At 42.2% G+C, this 19422-nt stretch overlaps 1 protein-coding gene across 1 annotated transcript in view; it reads right to left on the reverse strand.

Moving 5' to 3' along the window:
- LOC126100563 (UDP-glycosyltransferase UGT5-like) overlaps positions 1–19422 on the reverse strand; it is a 65803-nt gene that overhangs the window by 12075 nt on the left and 34306 nt on the right. The window contains exons 3-4 of the mRNA XM_049911180.1: positions 10395–10617; positions 3260–3479 (exon numbers count right to left, since the gene is read on the reverse strand). Of these exons, the coding sequence (XP_049767137.1) occupies positions 3260–3479; positions 10395–10617 (443 nt within the window). The remainder of the gene's footprint in view (positions 1–3259; positions 3480–10394; positions 10618–19422) is intronic.

Here is a 19422-nt window from a genome sequence, read left to right on the forward strand (position 1 = left end):
TGTTATGGTTTTAAGATTTATTAACAGAGCTATATGTAATTTGATGATTTGCATTTGGTTTAATGAGGTTAGATAATACATGCTGTTTAAATATCATTGTTTGTGAATCAGTTGTGAGTAATGTAACTTCAATTGTCAGATGTTCCTTTTGAAAAGCTAAACTTAACTTGCAATACAATTTTGCTAAGAAAAATACAGTGTTAGTAATTCATCACAAACTGTACCACCTTCCTGTCCAGGTCATATATTTTTCCAGGAAGTTGGATTTCTGATAAATGTGTTCATTTATCAGCCAACAGAATTACAGGTGCATTGCAAAATATTACTGTCAGTATTGCACACTGCTGAGCCTGTAGCTAGCATATTTTGGTTTTTCATGAGAGACCAGAATATATCGCGTTACTCCGTTGCTGCTCTAGAGGTTAGGCAATTCAATTTATTTGTTATGTACACAGTGACCAAAGTTATCAGTTTTGAACAGGGTCAGAGGATTCAGTGCCTATGGAGCTGACTGTATTTTGTATTGGCTGTACTTCTTTATCGGTATTGGGAGTTGCATAGCCCAATCGATTTGTGTAATGCTTAGCCAACCGTAACACAGTGTAAGTACACCACTTGCAGTTGCAACACGTTACACGATAATTCGAGTTTCGCATCAATTTCACAGTTCAGACTTCATTTAACGTAATCGTAAAGTTCTCTCATTATTAATTAAAAGAACGTTCTACAGCTACACCTACATCTACATGGATACTCTGCAAATCACATTTAAGTGCCTGGCTGAGGGTTCATCGAACCACCTTCACAACTCTCTATTATTCCAATCTCGAATAGCGCGTAGGAAGACAGAACACCTATATCTTTCCGTACGAGCTCTGATTTCCCTTATTTTATCTTGGTGATCGTTCCTCCCTATGTAAGTCGGTGTCAACAAAATATTTTCACATTCGGAGGAGAAAGTTGGTGATTGGAATTTCGTGAGAAGATTCCGTCGCAACGAAAAACGCCTTTCTTTTAATAATGTCCATCCCAAATCCTGTATCATAACTGTGACATTCTCTCCCATATTTCGCGATAATACAAAACGTGTTGCCTTTCTTTGAACTTTTTCCATGTACTCCGTCAGTCCTATCTCGTAAGGTCCCACACCACGCAACAGTATTCTAAAAGTGGACGGACAAGCGTAGTGTAGGCAGTCTCCTCAGTAGGTCTGTTACATTTTCTAAGTGTCCTGCCAATGAAATGCAGTCTTTGGTTAGCCTTCCCCACAACATTTTCTGTGTGTTCCTTCCAATTTAAAATGTTCGTAATTGTTATAGCTAGGTATTTAGTTGAATTTACGGCTTTTAGATTAGACTGATTTATCGTGTAACCGAAGTTCAACGCGTTCTTTTTAGCACTCACATGGGTGACCTCACACTTTTCGTTATTTAGGGTCAACTGCCACTTTTCGCACCATTCCGATATTTCTCCTAAATCGTTTTGCACTTTGTTTTACAATGTTAACTCCAGTCGAGTCTCGCGTCCACGCATACAGTGCAGTGAGAAGGGCGCACAAGGCGAAGGGGGAGGGGGGGTGTGTGCTTCAGGCTGATTTTGCAGAGGTGCAGGGGGGGGGGGTCCTTCACTCCTTGACCTTGCCAAATGGCAGGATGTCAATATTTCTGGTATGACCTTGCAGGCAAGGAAATGCCGATAGTGATACCAGCAGCAAATGACGTGTGCAATTGTTTCAGCTGTAATATGACAACATTGATAAAAAAAAGTGCTGGCAGATAATGAATCAGCATTTTTGGCCTGGACATACACCGCCACACCACTCTGATACACTATGTCATCAAAAGTATCCGGACATCCCCAAAAACATACGTTTTCCATATTAGGTGCATTGTACTGCAAGTCACTGCCAGGTACTCCATATCAGCGACTGCAGTAGTCATTAGACATCGTGAGAGAGCAGAATGGGGCGCACTGCGGAACTCACGGACTTCGAACGTCGTCAGGTGATTGGGTGTCACTGGTGTCATACGTCTATTCGCAAGACTTCCACTCTCCTAAACATACCCAGGTCCAATGTTTCCGATGTGATAGTGAACGGGAAACGTCAAGGGACACGTACAGCGCAAAAGCGTAGAGGCTGACCTCGTCTACTGACTGGCAGAGACCGCCGACAGTTGAAGAGGATCGTAATGTGTAATAGAGAGACATCTATTCAGACCATCACACAGGAATCCCAAACTGCATCAGGATCCACTGCAGGAGGTGAGTAAACTTGGATTTCATGGTCGAGTGGCTGCTCATAAGCCACACATCACGCTGGTAAACGCCAAATGACGCCTTGCGTGGCTTAAAGAGTGTAAACATTGGATGACTGAAGATTGGGAAAACGTTGTGTGGAGTGACGAATCATGGTACACAATGTGGTGATCCGGTGGCAGAGTGTGGGTACACCGAATGCCCGGTATACGTCATCTGCCAGCGCGTGTAGTGCCTACAGTAAAATTCTGAGGCGGTCGTGTTACGGTGTGGTCGTGTTTTTCATGGAGGGGGCTTTCACCCCTTGTTGTTTTGTCTGGAACTATCACAGCACAGGCCTACATTGATGTTTTAAGCACCTTTTTGCTTCCCACTGTTTAAGAGCAATTTAGGGATGGCGATTGCATCTTTCAACACGATCAAGCACCTGTTCATAATGCACGGCCTGTGGCGGAGTGGTTACACGACAGTAACATCCCTGCAATGGCCTGGCCTGCACAGGGTCCTGACCTGAATCCTATAGAAGGCCTTTGTGATGTTTTGGAACGCCGACTTCGTGCCGGGCCTCACCGACCGACATCGATACCTGTCCTCAGTGCTGCACTCGGTGAAGAATGGGCTGCCATTCCCCAAGAAACCATCCAACACCTGATTGCACGTATGCCAGCGAGAGTGGAAGCTGTCATCAAGACTAAGGGTGGACCAAAAACATACTGAATTCCAGCACTTCCGATGGAGGGCGCCACGAACTTGTAACTCATTTTAAGCCATGTGTCCGAATACTTTTGATCACATAATGTATGTCTCAAATTGCGCACCTCTGACAGGCGGGAACCATTGTCAACAGTGAAACTAATGCTACGTTTCTGTTACACATTAAGCTAACAGAATATCTTAAAATTAGATTGTAGCGCGAGAATGTCTGTTCTATACTGAACAGCACTTGTATAAAGACACCAACGCGTCCTGCCGTTCGTGAGAATGCGTGTTGTGTCCAGCTTACCTAGGGCTATTAAGCACTTCTGTAAGTGCCCAGGTGAGTGACTCCGCTGTGACGTTACTGAAGTCAAGCCTGACGGCGTAGCCGAGGCGCTCGGCTTGCCTGGCGTTGAAGTGCTGGTCTCCAAAGAACGGCACCACCACCAGCGGTACCCCGTGGTGCACGGCCTCTGTCATGCTCAACAAGCCGCCGTGCGTGATGAACAGACGCACGCTATCGTGAGCTGGAACACCGACATCACAAAGGTAACTGCACCAACGCGTTAAAATTTATAATTACAATTGTTGGAAGACAATTCGGGATTGCAGCCAGTCGTTGTAAACTTCACTCCATGGTAGTTCAAGTGGACACCTGCCAATCATCTTCAGGTGATCCATCGGAGAATCACGAAGGCGTCCTCCACTCCGCCTTGTATAGCGCGCTGATGATATTGCTTTGGATGCGTCAGAGTCAAAGTGACAAACGGACCACACCATCCGGCGGCAGCGTCCTCGCTGGTGGAACTGCCAGCATCAGCTGGTTGATTTTGGGCGGGGCGTGGCGGGGAGGTGGGGAGGGGGAGGGAGCGGATCAAAAAGCGAGGTCATACGCCCCCTCGGATTAGGGAATGAAGGAAGTCGGCCGTGCCCTTTCAAAGGACCAACCCGGTATTTGCCCGGAGCGATTTAGGAGAAATTCAGAAAACCTAAATAAGTATGGCCGGACGCGGGATTGAACAGTCGTCCTCCGGAGTGCAAGTCCAGCGTCTTAACCACTGCGCCACCTCGCTCGGTAAGGATCAGCTGTCTTTGTCGTTGACGCACTCATCGGATTACTCTGGTGTCTTCGTTTGGAGCAAATCTCAGAGATGACTGGATTCCACGCATTATACAGGTAGTAGCCTTTGTCTCAATAGCGAAGAGTATTGCAACGGATTCTTTTATGGTGGAGTCGAAAAAAGATGTTGCTGTGGTCAAAATTAATGTTTTGTTCACAAATGGTTCAAATGGCTCTGAGCACTATGGGACTTAACAGCTGAGGTCATCAGTCCCCTAGAACTTAGAACTACTTAAACCTAACTAACCTAAGGACATCACACACATCCATGCCCGAGGCAGGATTCGAACCTGCGACCGTAGCAGTCGCGCTGTTCCAGACTGAAGCGCCCAGAACCGCTCGGCCACCGTGGCCGTCTAATGTTTTGTCATATTCTATTGAATGTCTGTTGGAGATATAATGTTCCGCACTTGTAGACTTACTGGGTTGCAGAAGGCAAGTGTAGTGTTTATGTTCTGTGCAACGTTCTTCCTCTGTACGTGCTGTTTGTCCTATATAGGCCATACCACGCTAGCAAGGTATTTTGTTAATTCCCGTCTTCCGCAATAATAAGCTATCCTTCACTGATCCCAGCAGGTCCGAAATCTTAGCTGGTGGGGGGATAATCACTTTCACCCGAAGGTCACTAAGGGTTCTTGCTACAGTGAAGGAAATATTTCCAACAAATGGAAGAAAAGCTGGGAGCTTTACTGGCGCGTTTTGCCCTTTATCCACTTCCCGGTTCTTAGTTTTAGCTGAGAATGCCCTGTTAATTTGACGTGTCGAGTATCCATTTTCTATGTACACTGTCCTTAAATGTGCGAGCTCTTTAGGTAAACTATCTGCATCCCTGAGAAGAAGGGTTTTAAGCACTCTCGTGGTTTGGGATGGGTGACGGCAACTTGAAGAATGGAGGTACAAATCAGTGTGAGTGGGCTTACTATAAACAGAATGTCCCAGAGAGTCGTCACTCTTTCATCTAACCAAAACATCCAGGAATTTAATTCGCCGGGAAAATTTTAAATTTCACATAGTTATAATTCCAGTATAGTCGTTGGCTCTTTAATAACGTTAAAACCTGAGTGTCGTCTTTTATTTATCGTAATACTAGCTGAGAAACCCAACGTTGCACGGTTATTTATTTATTCCAGTCTTACATTAATCCGTGTCCTGCTCACTTCTCCCTCAGTCCATCTTCTTCTCTCCCCTTTGTCTGTCCATTTCCCCCTCCTATGTCTCAAATGGCTCAAATGGCTCTGAGGACTACGGGACTTAACTGCTGAGGTCATCAGTCCCCTAGAACTTAGAACTACTTTAACCTATCTAACCTAAGGACATCACACACATCCATGCCCGAGACAGGATTCGAACTTGCGACTGTAGCGCCTAGAACCCCTCGGCCACCCCGGCCGGCCCCTCCTCTATCTCTCTCCATATCCTCCTCCCATCTGTACCTATCTCCTCCTTTCCCCCAAGCTGCCTGTCCATCTCCTCGTCCTCCATTCTCTCTCCCCGTTATCACACTCACGGTCTTCCTTAGCCCTACAGTATTCCTTACCAAACTGTAACCAATATGTGAACCAAATATGACTGAAATCTTTCCAGCGGTTTAGGATGAGTTTTTACCCGTGGTTTTACTTGGATACGCATATGTCAAATATATTTCACACAAACTGAACACTTATATATACACATATTTCACCTGTGTGTCTAGCAGATTTTACCCTTCAGTTTCATTTCCTTGCTTTCTAATGTTTATGACGTCGTAACTTCTGACCTATGCTCTGTGCAATGATATAATTTTGTAGGTACATCCAGTGGTATATATGCCTACCCTATACAACGTGTGTTGTGAATAGAGTTAGTAATACAGAAGTAACAAAACAATACGTCATTAATGATTCGCCGGCTGATGTGGCCGTGCGGTTCTAGGCACTGCAGTCTGGAACCGCGAGACCGCTACGGTCGCAGGTTCGAATCCTGCCTCGGGCATGGATGTGTGTGATGTCCTTAGGTTAGATAGGTTTAACTAGTTCTAAGTTCTAGGGGACTAATGACCTCAGAAGTTGAGGTCATTCATCAGTGTTTAACGCATCTCAGTGTTTACGACGGCATATCTCCTGAAATTCGTGTCATGCAATGATGTATTTTTCTACGTGCGTTGAGCGGCATATGCGAATACCGTCAGTGAAATGTGTTCCGGATAGAATGAATGGGTACCGCCTTTAAAATGAAATATTTGCTGTTTAGTCGCTTCGATTAGTGGCACTGAATGCTGAACACAGTGCAGGCGTGTTTAATTTATGTTTCGTTACACAAAACTTCCCGAAAAATTGAAAGTGAATTTGCACTTACGATGTTTGCAGATTTTACGTGACGCGTAGCTGTTGGTAACGACGTGATGAATCAAGAGAAGTCAAGACGGTGAATAATGAGTCAACTGTAGACAGCCAGTGGGAATGTTGTTCTTCACTTATTTCGCTTTTTTGATAAAGTTAGCTGATATTTTCTGAAGTGTGGCTAGGAAGGAACTTAAGAGCACAGCTTAGATCGCTGCGAACAAAACGAGCAGCAATATTTAGGTACAAGGCACTGCTGTATTGCAAATGATCATGCCGTGGAAAAGCCACTCATGCAACAATTGAATTTTCACGACTGCCGGGAGTTGAATCACGGTTTCTCATATTTAGTTTGTAGGTTCTCAAGTATATGTGGCTATTGCTTCCAAACACGTCACGATTTTTGAAGATGTTGTTATCGCGCTTGGTAGTAACAGCATAACTAAAATTTTAAATTCCTACGAGAGGAACGAAGTGTCAGATAACTATGCAGCTACGTTTATTAACACAGCTAATGAAATGAAGAACAACGTTCTTTGAAATTCGTACGAGAGAAACGAAGTATCCGCTAACTGTACAGCTACGGTTATTTACACAGCAAAAGAAATGAAAAACAACGTCCTCACTGGCTATCAACATCTGACTCGTAATTGGTAATCTTCATTTCCCACGATTCATCGGGCCATTACCAACAGCTGCACGTCACGGAAAAGCTGCCCTCGTCGTAAGTGCACTTTTACCATTCAAATACTTAGCTAATAACAGCACAGCTAACACTTCGAACACAAACAGCGGATTGGCCAATCGTAATCAAAATGGTTCAGATGGCTCTGAGCACTATGGGACTTAACATCTGAGGGCATCAGTCCCCTAGATTTGGAACGACTTAAACCTAACTAACCTAAGGGCATCACACACATCCATGGCCTAGGCAGGATTCGAACCTGCAACCGTAGCAGTAGCGCGGTTCCGGACTGAAGCGCCTTGAACCGCTCGACCACAGCGGCCGGCTAATCATAACCCTTTGGTTGCCGAAAGAAGCGCTGTAATTAGTGTCTAAACCGCCCTATGAAGTGTTAACTCCTTGAACCGTGTAGACGGCAGGGTGGGGCAGGGAACAGTGGTAGTGGCGGGCGCTGCATTGAGAACAACGTCCACGGAATAGTGTCGGTGTTGTATGACAGCTGAAGGCTGTGCACAAACGTATATCTCGCATTAATTCTAAGCTACAGCAGCCGAGTCTGAAAGTAATCGTAGAAACAGTGACGCCAGTACGAATAAAGCATACAAGATATGTTTACAAAATAAAACTGATATATCTTATGAAGTATGTAAAGGCCCACGAGGAAACATGGAAAATGTTTATATGTGAAGTAGGGTACGATGTACGTGGAAGGCAACTAATTGGATTTAAACTAAATTAGCACATAAATAAGCCATAAAAAGATACTTCGAAATTAAAGTTAATACGCGAACAACAATAAGTAAGACATTATTAACGGCTGTGGTATAATGAGTGACTGAGTGACACAGATGTAGACAGGTCCCATGGATGAGTTGGATTGGTGCGCAAGTTCGTACAGTTTCTCCGTAAGTTTAATAAACACAACAGACACACGTAACAGAGACTTTAGTCATCAATAATATACTCTCCTTCACTATTTACAAAAGTCTGCCAACGCTGGTTTAACTTTTCGATTGCGCTACTGTATAAAGCACGTGGTTTTGAGACGAAGAACACGTAGAGCCATATTCGCAGCACATTTTCATCCGGATAGGAAGTTCCTTGAAAGCTGTTCGGTAGAGAACGGAAAAGGTGAAAATCTGAAGGCGGAAGATCAGGTGAATAAGGTGGCTGCGAAATGACTTCCCAACCCAACTACTGTACAGTGAAATAGCATCACTTCATGCATTCTGCCTTGTCGTTGTTCTTGGATTGCGGCTGAAAGACTTCTCAGATGCTAGGAATAAACGTCAGCAGTGATGGTTATCTCTAGGAAAAGAAATTCGTAGTACACCACAACTTAGTTGTTCCACCAGATGCACAACATTATCTTTGGTCGATAAGTGCAGATCCTTTTACGGGGAGATGGTGCTTTGCCTGGGCTCAGCCATTCCTTCCTCTCTCTTGTATTAGCGTAAAGACACCATTCCTCATAACCAGTAACGATGCAGGATAGGAATGATTAGCGTTGCTCACGAGCCAATTGATGACGAGCGCCGGCCGAAGTGGCCGTGCGGTTAAAGGCGCTGCAGTCTGGAACCGCAAGACCGCTACGGTCGCAGGTTCGAATCCTGCCTCGGGCATGGATGTTTGTGATGTTCTTAGGTTAGTTAGGTTTAACTAGTTCTAAGTTCTAGGGGACTAATGACCTCAGCAGTTGAGTCCCATAGTGCTCAGAGCCATTTGAACCATTTGATGACGAGCAAGAATAGATCCACATGTGGCCACCTGCTGAATTTTGTGATTTTGAATTAGAGCATACGTAACCGTATACCTGATTTTAGAACCTTCCAGACTGCATGCAACTGTCGCACGATAGTGAAATCATCAAGGTTCAGCCACATTTGCCACTTCTCCAGTACTGACCTCGACCATTGTGAATTAATGCGTGTAAACGATCTTCATCAATCCATGAAGGTCTTCCTGATCGTGGAGAGTCACAAATGTCAAAACGATCCTCCGTAAAACCAGAAAACCATTTTCCAGCAGCGCTCTGTCCAATGACATTATGTTCATTCACGGCGCAAATGTTTCTGGCTGCCTTCGCTGCTGTCACCACTCTAATGAACTCAAACAAAAAAATTATGTCGGAAATATTCCGATTTCTCCGCTTTACATTCCATTTCTAGCGTTCACAGCTCCAACTACTAGCTCCAAACGATAAAATGACAATTTGTAAACTCAAATAGCAGCAGTGAATTACAAATAAAAATGACAGTCCATAAGTAAACCTATAGCAACCGAAATACCAGCGTGTAAAACAAAAACACTACGAACTTATGCACAAACCTAGTAAGATTCCAGAATTAGACCCTATAACAGTACAAGAACAAGATACACTACTACGATATGTAAAACATGGGAAGATACCTGGATTCGATAGAGTGAAAAAAGTTAAATAAAGGTATATAACATGCAAGTTAAGAATTTAGAGTCTGCTCAGTAAATGCAGGGAAAACTGTAAGATACTCGTACCTCTTTCTTGGTCGACAGCTCTAGTTAAAAATCTAGTCAAAAGAGGAGATCGCAATAACTGTGAAAATTACGAGAAAATTTAGTCTCTTGGATATACGATACAAAATCTATACTAAAATAATACATAACAGATTAAACAGTATTGCAGATTGTCTATTAGGAGAAGAGAAACTGGATTTAGGAAAGGGAGATTTCGCATGGATAATGGCTTCACCATTATATAAACGACAGAACAAAGAATAGGAAAGGATCTGGGAACACATCTCCCTTTTATTGATTTTGATAAGACGATAAATAGGATAAATCGAATAATGTTCTGGCAAATAGTAGAAAATGAGATGTATCTTCCGAACCAAATTTTAGTAATAAGGAGTCTGTATAGGAATATCAATTTTATCATAGAAACACCAATTAAAAGACGTGAACACATTTAGGAAATACAGGAGTTAAACAAGGATGTAGCTTATTATCCACTCTTTTCTGATGCAAGTACTGACGAAATGAAATAAATAAATAAATAAATAAAACTACTAGCAGGTCCAGGAACTGAATTATCAAACAGTGTTTATTCAAACACTCAAATAGTGGCTCAACTAAATGATATACAGTAGAGCCTAGATAGACCAGAATCGTGCAGAATATATGAGTTATTACGTCGAACCAAGAGAAATGTTGACAATTACAAAAAACATCCATGTAACAGCAAAAGGTATTCCCTATTAGCTACAAAAACAATGAAATTTTGAATTGCAATATGCAGGTAATTATTTTACGAAATTTTTACTAAAAGTCAAAAGACTATTACCCATTATATCCGACTGCGGCAGCCATTTTTCAGTTTTTACGTTTTCTGGTTTTCCTTCCAGATCATCTGTTTCCCACTTCCAGAGAATAATTTGTTTCATTTTAGAAAATGTCTCGAAAAATGCTTTTGTTTTAGCTTCAGGCATGTCGGAGCTGCGAAGATTAGATCCAAGGCTGAAAAGTATTACTCCATCCCTTGCATCATCCAGGAGCTTCTGAAAATACTGCAGACAGGAAACAGTTTGTTGTCAGAATATTGTAGTTAACTTTATTTTGAAGTTAATTTGGTCTTGATAACCGGGAAAGTAAATTTCGTTTATGACTTCTGGGAAACATGTAACAATTTTGCATTAGCAACAACAACAGTTGTATTAAGTAAGAATATACGACTTCTGACATTGTTTGAATTTAGCTGTAAGCTACGCACATTATTTCTGAACTTTACTTTTGTGGGGCGGCAGGTGGAATAATTGTTAATGTTCCTATTATTTATTTAATGCTGTTGTTTGCCATTCTCAACACTGGATCTCTAACTACAATATTGGCAACCAGAAAGTGATTAGCAAAACGTGAAGCCTGTAATTAGAATTCCTAGTGCCCACTTCATCTGAGAAATACATTTATAGCTACAGCTTATAGATCTGAGGAATTTGGAGATTGTCTGGGATTCATAATCAAAAACCATTCTCTCTAAAATGTTCACTATATTCTGAAAGTCACAGACCAAAAGGATTCCACACAATCCAACTACCAGAGCAGTTCAGAGTCTAATGCGCTGATGCAACTATAACTGTTCAAATTAAATGTTTAAGTGAATGCTCGCCATAATTTGATGATAATGTTCATCAAACGCCACGCTAATAATGGTAGAATGTCTGTCCTCCAGCGGCACGTGAAAATACGACATACGCAAACTAAAGATAGATCATTAATGTCATCCCAAAATTAACACTTCACTCGAAAACGATTTCATGGTTATGCGTATCCCGAGAAACTTATTACTGCATCCGAGGCTGTTTATATCAACGATACCGACGCGACGCGACTCCTGGCACAGGTGGTGTGCTATTCAGCGTCTGGAGAGAACTGGGGCCTTTTTCTTTCACGCCGCTTTCTTACATATAAAGCCGCAGTGCGGACGGCTGAGGGAACGCCTGATCAAATCTGCTCTCCCGACTAGCTGCTGGGCTAGTAATGCACCACTTTAAGTTATCGAATAAATCATTGCTTCCTTTGCTGATGGCTGATGAAGCTCTCAATTTAAATGCGCAATCAGCACACAGGTAAGTAATCATAATAAAAGTCTGACGTGGCTAAGTCAAATATTTTGGGCGAGATCATTAATTTAATTACACTACACGCAGTAGACGAACTCTGAAATTGCCCTTTGGAGATACGCTATCGCTATAGTTTTACAGTTATTCAGTTGAAGCTTCTCGCATCTTTACGATTATAGCGGATCTCCCTTCTACTTAAATTTAAACATCCTAGCTTTATTTATTCGCCTACTTAATCTATCTTGCTTCCTTAATTTTTAAGATAAAAACCAGAAAATCATGAATTTCAACTAAAATTTTAATTTGTGAGATCCAGAATACTGTTTCTACTAAATTATTATGCAAAAGGAATCTAATTATAAATTTTTAAGTTTCTAGCTCTTTTATGTTGCGCCAATGATTTTTACAGAAAAACATCCAAATTTCGAAAATGGTTAAAGTTATTGAACCGATATTCAACACATATTGATTTAGTATTACTCCTGACATGCTAGAAACGTTTCAGGTTATTTACTTGATTTTTAAAGTATTGCGCAACATTTATGACGTCAGAGCTAGTTACAGCGGACTGGGCTGGCACACAGTGGAAAGACTGATGTGAATTTTATAAGGTGTGAGTAGGCTGCTTCCGTACACTTTGTCATTTACATTGTCCAGTCTTAGGAACACAGGCACAAGCTATGCTACTGACTTCAGTCTCGGCATTAAGCTAGCTGAAAATTAGGAATAAACTGTGATCACGATAAAATAATTATGAGATGTGTGATGGGATGCTGATAATTTAAATTATCATGGGAGACTCAGGACGATGATACATCGTTTGTAAATGGTTTGGTTTAGATGTGGAGAATGATACAAAAGTACTGCATTTGATAGGTAGAACAAAAAGGGGCCCGGTTTTGCTGTACCAGGTCATACTAGGAAGCAAAGCACCAAAGATGAGCATGGAGCCGTCACAATAAGCGGAATGATGCACCGATAGAGAGCGGATAAGCATTCGGGGAGAATGGGATTTAATTTCCCAACCGGTTATCCTGAGGCAAACTTTCCACGATTTCCGAAATCACTCCAGACAACTAGTGTAGTTCCTATGAAAAGGGCCATAGTCAATCTTGTGCCATATTCTTGCCCAGTCTCGTTGTCAAAGAGATGTTAAGAGTCTATTGCCTCGTTTATTTTCATTACTTTAGGATGCCCATTGCGGCTACGATTGGTAGGGTGGATTGCCAGTGGTAGGACGGGTTAATTGCATTGATATCCTGATCTCGATGCGAAGCTTTTCTAAATCATCTACCTCTACACTTATACTCCACAAGCGACCTTTCGATGTGTTTCGGGGGCAATTCCGCTACAAATATGTTATGACCCCTTTTCCAATTTCCATCAGCGATTGCACGAGATATGTAGATGCAAGGAAGGTTGGAATACAGTCTAATGATGTGATTCAAATTTAAGAGAGATGTAATAGAGGTGAAACTTATGTAGTTATTAGAGGAAATATGAGAACTTAACGAGGTGTTGCAAGATATGGACTAGAGGGACAATCCAGTATTGAGAAAGGTATTGTGCGGCGAAGCTTAATGGAGTTAACAGAAACTGGAAGGAATGGAGACGTATGCAGCGTTTACAAACCTGAAAGTGGGACAGATGAGGATCTGGTACGTCCGGATGGTGACTGATGACGATTGAGCTCTCTCTTGCATGGATTTTGGTTACTCATACGTAGGTAGTTGCTGGAGGAGAAGTATACCCAGATGTTTTTGTGTACTGGTTGGAAGAGAGAGGCAGACTAAAGAGCAGGTACATAAACTGTATTTGTGCAGACCAGGAAAGAAATAACTGGTGGAGGACGACACATACTGCCGGGTTAAATGGAATAAATACGCCAGGGAAAAAACTGAAGAAACACGACGGAAAAACAAACTAGTCATAAGAGAGGGAAAACGATGGTGAAGAAGAAGAATGACTATTATGAAGACATCTCTCACTTGTAAAATTCTGATATAGGGCTATTGTAGGAAGGTCTTAGTAATCCCAGGTGTTTATATATAAAAAAAGGTAATAGACGAAAATTGCACCTTGTAGTGCACAATACAGTATATGCTTACTCTACATCGTCATTTTATTTAGATGTATACTTTTTTCTTTATAAAAAAGATAAAGACATATCATAAAGAAATTAGCTGAATTGGACTGAAATCGGACGATGTGGTGTAGATATACCAAAAACAAATGATAACTGTTTCAGAAAAATTGGATGATTTATTGAAGAGAAGAAGCTTCACTGATCTAAAGAGTCACCAACTCTTTGGTCCACCTCTATACGTTATGCGTGGAGTTATTCGGCTTGGTACTGATTGTACTGATTGGCAGAGTTGTTGAATGTCCTCGTGAGGGATATCGTGCCAAATTTTGTCCAATTGGAGCGTTAGATCGTCAAAACCCCGAACTGGCTGGAGGACCCTGCCCGCAACACTCCATACATTCTCAATTGGGGAGAGATCTGGTGATGTACCTGGCGTAGGTAGGGTTTGGCGTGCACGAAGACAAGCAGCAGAAACTCTTGCCGTGAGGCGACGGGCATTATCTTGCTGAAATGTAAGCCCGGGATGGCTCGTCATGTACGGCAACAGAATGGGGCGTAGGATATCATAGACGTACCGCTGTGCTCTAGAGGTGTTACAGATGTCAAGAGTAACGGTCCTGCTATGAAAAGAATTTGCATTACAGACTAAGAGTGCTGGTTGTCGGGCCATATGGTGCGCGACAATCAGTTTGGTATACCACCGCTTTCTTGGACGTTTCCAGACACGCCTTCGCGATTTCCGCGGATCATTTCGAAGTGGGACTCCACAATTAAGACAGTTCTACTCCATTCGAAGAGATTTCGCTCCAAATGTAACCTGGTAGCACGGCAAACGGGCTTTTTGGTGTACGGAGGTGGTGGCAGTCGGCTCAAATTGTGCCGTGAGCTCAGATGCCTTTCTGAGCTCCCTGTGAATGGTCCTTGTAGTCACTGAAGCACCGGTGGCACGTCGGATCGACGATAATGAATCCGGGGATATGAGTGTCCCTTTGACAATTGCTCGAACCTCACGTTTTGTCTCTCTAGCTCGATCGCTTCCATCTTGACTCTGTGTTCGGTCATGGGTAACCCATTCCTGCCAACATCGTCGAATAATGGCGTCGCTCCTACTGAAATGACGAGAGAGCCAATTACTCGAAGAGGTTTCTTTGAGCTCAAGTACACGTCCTCTCTTTGAGACGCTGACATCTGCCTTCTTGTTCACGTGCCTGTCTGCGAGGCACAGTTAGTGTCCAGTGGAGTACACGGAATGGAATTCTCAAAGACCTACTGTCCTGGTAGCAACACGTCTCCTCCTTACTCTCCCTACCAGCTGCGCAGTGAAACTTCACTGCAGCGTCACACACTGATCCATCGGCAGCCAAAGTTCACAGTTTGTCATTTTTCATCGATACCTGCATCGATACCTGCATGATTAGAGGAAATGCCTAGAAGCCACGGTAAATGCGTCTTACTGATTAATCTGTTCGCCTACTGCAAATTTCGTTTGGTCACTGTGCACGGAGACGAGGGATGTTAGGTTTCTTAGACGGCATTGAAACCGTCGTGCAGTGCAAAAGAAAAACTGTAACTGTCTGACTCTCAGAAGTCTAGATCCGGCCATATGCATTATCTCACAGCACTGTGGAATGCGGAAGCTCTGCAGGAACTGTTGTTCTCTTCTGGACGTGCTGTAGCTACGTGACAGGTAGTAGCGTAACAGTAAGCGTCGCACACTGTAGCTGAGACGTCGCGATTTCTATTACATTTTCTGCTACATTTTTTAAAACGCAATTCTGCTGTCTGCTGAAGTTATCAATTTAATGGAACTTTGAACATAATCCCCTTCACTTCTCAACCCAAAATAGTCGCATGTGGAAAATGGGCAAACTTCTGCGACATTTTGTTCTTTTCGGGTTTAATAGACGGCCAGGTAGCAGATGCATCTCGAAGCTTTTATATTATGTATGGGGAGAGTGCATCGTACCAAAATAGTCAGAAAAGTATTTTATACATTAGCTGTCGTCTGGTAGTGGCATTTTATTCTTCTTCAAACCTTATTTAACAGCTATTCGCATTTGCATATGTCGTTGATGATTAATTTCTCGCTCATGTTTAGTTTTGTTTTAACAACACTAAAAGAAACCCTACGAAATTATGCACTGTATTATAAGAAATGCAATAAACTACCCACGATAATCTTACGACGAAAGTCTGTTTTAATAAAACTATCTGTACACAAACGTGCCTCTATTGGCCTCTTTATTTCATAAATAAAGTTATGTAATTCTAGAAACCCAAAATTTGCTTTTCAGCGGTTGAAAGAGGCGTTACCTGTTGTGCAGTATTGTAAGGTTTTCACCATTGCACTATGAGTTGAAAGTATTTTCTTGCGATTTCCTTATCAATTCATTTCCTTGACGCTTATCAACCTAGCATGTGAGTCTTAAGTGAAGAACAATACTGAATTTCGCATGGTTGACGGTCGATTCGAATTTCTTCAGAGACGCTTTTGTTGTGAAGCAGCTTGGCAGTCAGAAAACCGAGATCTATGATCATTAACACAAATTACTGTGTCGAGCTACCAAGAGGATTAGATGTGTTAAGGTTTTCTTCTGACTTCGTTACAGAATTTTTCTGGAAATTCGCAGCTCCATAAAATAAACCACAAAAAAATCTCGCATACGCTGGCCCCTACCATAGGTAGAACTGACGACTCCTTGGAACCGTTGCAACGCGAGACATGGGCGGTACTTCGGGGCTAGGGAGACACTGCTGCTAGCGCGCCACTCTCATCATGGTAGTGGTCGCTCAGCCTAATTACGCATCGTGAAAGATAATAAACGGACCTCATATTTGCGGTAAGGCAACTGCAGGAAAGGCACTATGAGTACGGGAAGGACTTAATCATGGCCTTTTTAGATATTGAGAAGGCGTATGACAGTATCTGTAGGGACAAGCTCTGGGATGTGCTGAACGCAAAAGGGATAGATGAAGAGATAACACGAAAAGTCAGAAAAATGTATGAGGGAAGTGAGAGTTGTGTGAAAGTGGGGAGGGAATGTACTGCATGGTTCAAGCTGGAAAATGGGCTGCGACAGGGAAGTGCACTTTCGCCTTTATTGTTTATTATTGTTATGGATGAAATCCTACAGCAAGTGTCAGATGCAATTGGAGATCATAAAATGAAAGCAGTGCTTTTTGCCGATGACCTGATGTTATGGGGAAATTGCGAGAAGGAGGTGCAAGAGCAGTTAGATGCATGGGAGGCAACGGCAGCACAATATGGAATGCATTTCTCTGCAAAGAAAAGTAAAATAATTGTCACAACAAGGAAGACGAATAGGCCAAATGTGGATATAACTTGTGGAGGGGAAAAACTACAAGTGGTAGAGAACTTCAAGTACCTGGGAAGCGTGATTGAAAGTAAGGGGGGAAACGCAATGGAAATAAATGAAAGGTGCAGAAAAGCAGGGCAGTTCTACAAATGCATTAGGGGGCTTATTTGGAGCAAGGAGGTGCCACAGAAATCCAAGGGAATTATATACCGAACCTACTTTGTCCCCATATTGGCATACGGAAGTGAGACATGGGTAATGCACAAAAGCGACAAAAGTAGAATACAGGCTAGCGAAATGAAGTTCCAGAGGAGCAGGTTGGGTGTAACAAGACGAGACAGATTGCGAAATGAGTATGTGAGGGAAAGACTAAAGGAGGAACCAGTACAGGACAGGATAGAAAAATCAAGACTGCAGTGGTATGGACACATGAAGAGAATGGATGAGGGAAGAATTCCTAAGAGGATGTTTGATCTGCAACTGGAGGGGAAGAGGCCCAGAGGAAGACCAAGAGATAGATGGGTGAAGGGAGTGAAGGAATGTGTGACGAGAAGAGGAGAGAACTGGACGAAGGTGGAAGAGGGGGAATGGTGGAAAGACAGAACACGATGGAGAGGCTTGTGTTCCCGACAGACCCAGCCAGTGGCTGGAAACTGTCCAAGATGATGATGATGACTTATGTCAAGAATAGCATTTGTTTAGCCACAAAATTTAATTTTCTGAATCAGTGTCTTAGTTTACATGAGGATTATATAGCACGAATCATTCAAATGGAAAGGGAATATCAAGTGAATTTAGCGAGTCAATTCAGTACCATACGCGGAAGTGATGCACTGTCATGGTGTTGCCAAATGTTTGTGACGATGTTGCCAATTCTTAGCAATGCTAGGAACAGTTTTGTAGCGTTGTAAGAGGAGAATCCCGTGCTCGTGTCATAGGAGGATACGGCGAGGAGGCGCGAGGTTTGGTTAATATGCAGCGTTTTCTCCTACCAGTTGTGTCAAACATTCAAGTGTATAATCTTCCATCACGATTAAAGTTTCCCACCAAATATATACAAATATAAAAATTACCTTGTTACTTTGTGACAAAACATTATTTCAGTACAATAAAAAGTTTTTGGAAATCAACTTTGCCCACCTGTCACGAAAAGTAAGATAACAAACACTTTGCACTTCGAAATCGATTGCATCTACGTGCAGTCTTGTGATCATACAAGTAGAATTCCATGAATTGCACGAGAATGTAGAAAAATGTTGGTGCGAATGGAAACTGTAAGAAACACAGTTAACTAATTATTCTGTACCATGTAAAAATCAATTCATTTGTAAATTCAGAGAGAAGAACCTAAAAATTATACCCATCAAGACAGAAACTAAAAGTGCAGATACGGGCACTGTGGAGATCTGCACTTTTTCATCTTCAGATCTATACAAATAATGTATACTAACCAGCGTATTCATTGCTTTCGTCATGTTTCCCTCTTGTTTAGTCTTCTAATGATGAACTGAATCCACACCCATGAGTCTGATTGTTTCTTCGTATCCTTCCATCTACCATCTTTGTGTGTTATTGTTCGGTGTACAAAAACCAAAATATTATGCCTGTTCCCACGAGGTATTAAACGAGGTCGCAAGGAGGCTTAAGAATTATAATCAAAATAAAGTGAGACGCCAATTTGTCTACCGACATTGTGTTAAGTCGACAGAAATAATTGGGTGTTATTGCCTGCATCACTGGCATCCCGCTGTAGTCTCCTCTTATTGAGATTTTCATATTACCCTGAACACAAGACGTCAAGATAAATGTGTACATTCTACGTGACGAAACATCCCACATTCCATTCATCCTGATCCATTCGTTACGTGCATCGGCAGCAGTGAGTGATAGGAAAGCTGTTGTGAGGTGCCGAATAACAATAACAGTGGTAGTAATAACAAATCAATAACCAAGGATGATTACTGCATTACAGACGATTAACAAAATAACCAAGAAAGGCTGAGTGTTTAATTGGCACACTGCGTAGGTGTTCTTACCACTTTGTTACTGAATTCTGTTCTGGTTGTTTGCAGAGAGAAAAGAAAGAACCCTGTAGCCATAGATATAGCTAGTACAACGAGATATTACCTATCAACTATCCTTGCTCTACATCACGAGACGAACATGGCGTCACTGAGCTGACATTTGAAATACATTTCTGTTTTCTCTCTCTATCTCTCTCCTATTTATTTTTATTTTTATTTTTATTCTTTGAGGAAAGCATCGAGAGGCGCGATAAATAAGCAAATAGGCATTAACCTGTTTACAGTTATTTTCATCGGGATACATAATGCAAAAATACAATTTTAA

The sequence above is a fragment of the Schistocerca cancellata genome, chromosome 9 (assembly GCF_023864275.1).
Source record: "Schistocerca cancellata isolate TAMUIC-IGC-003103 chromosome 9, iqSchCanc2.1, whole genome shotgun sequence".
NCBI lineage: Eukaryota > Metazoa > Arthropoda > Insecta > Orthoptera > Acrididae > Schistocerca > Schistocerca cancellata.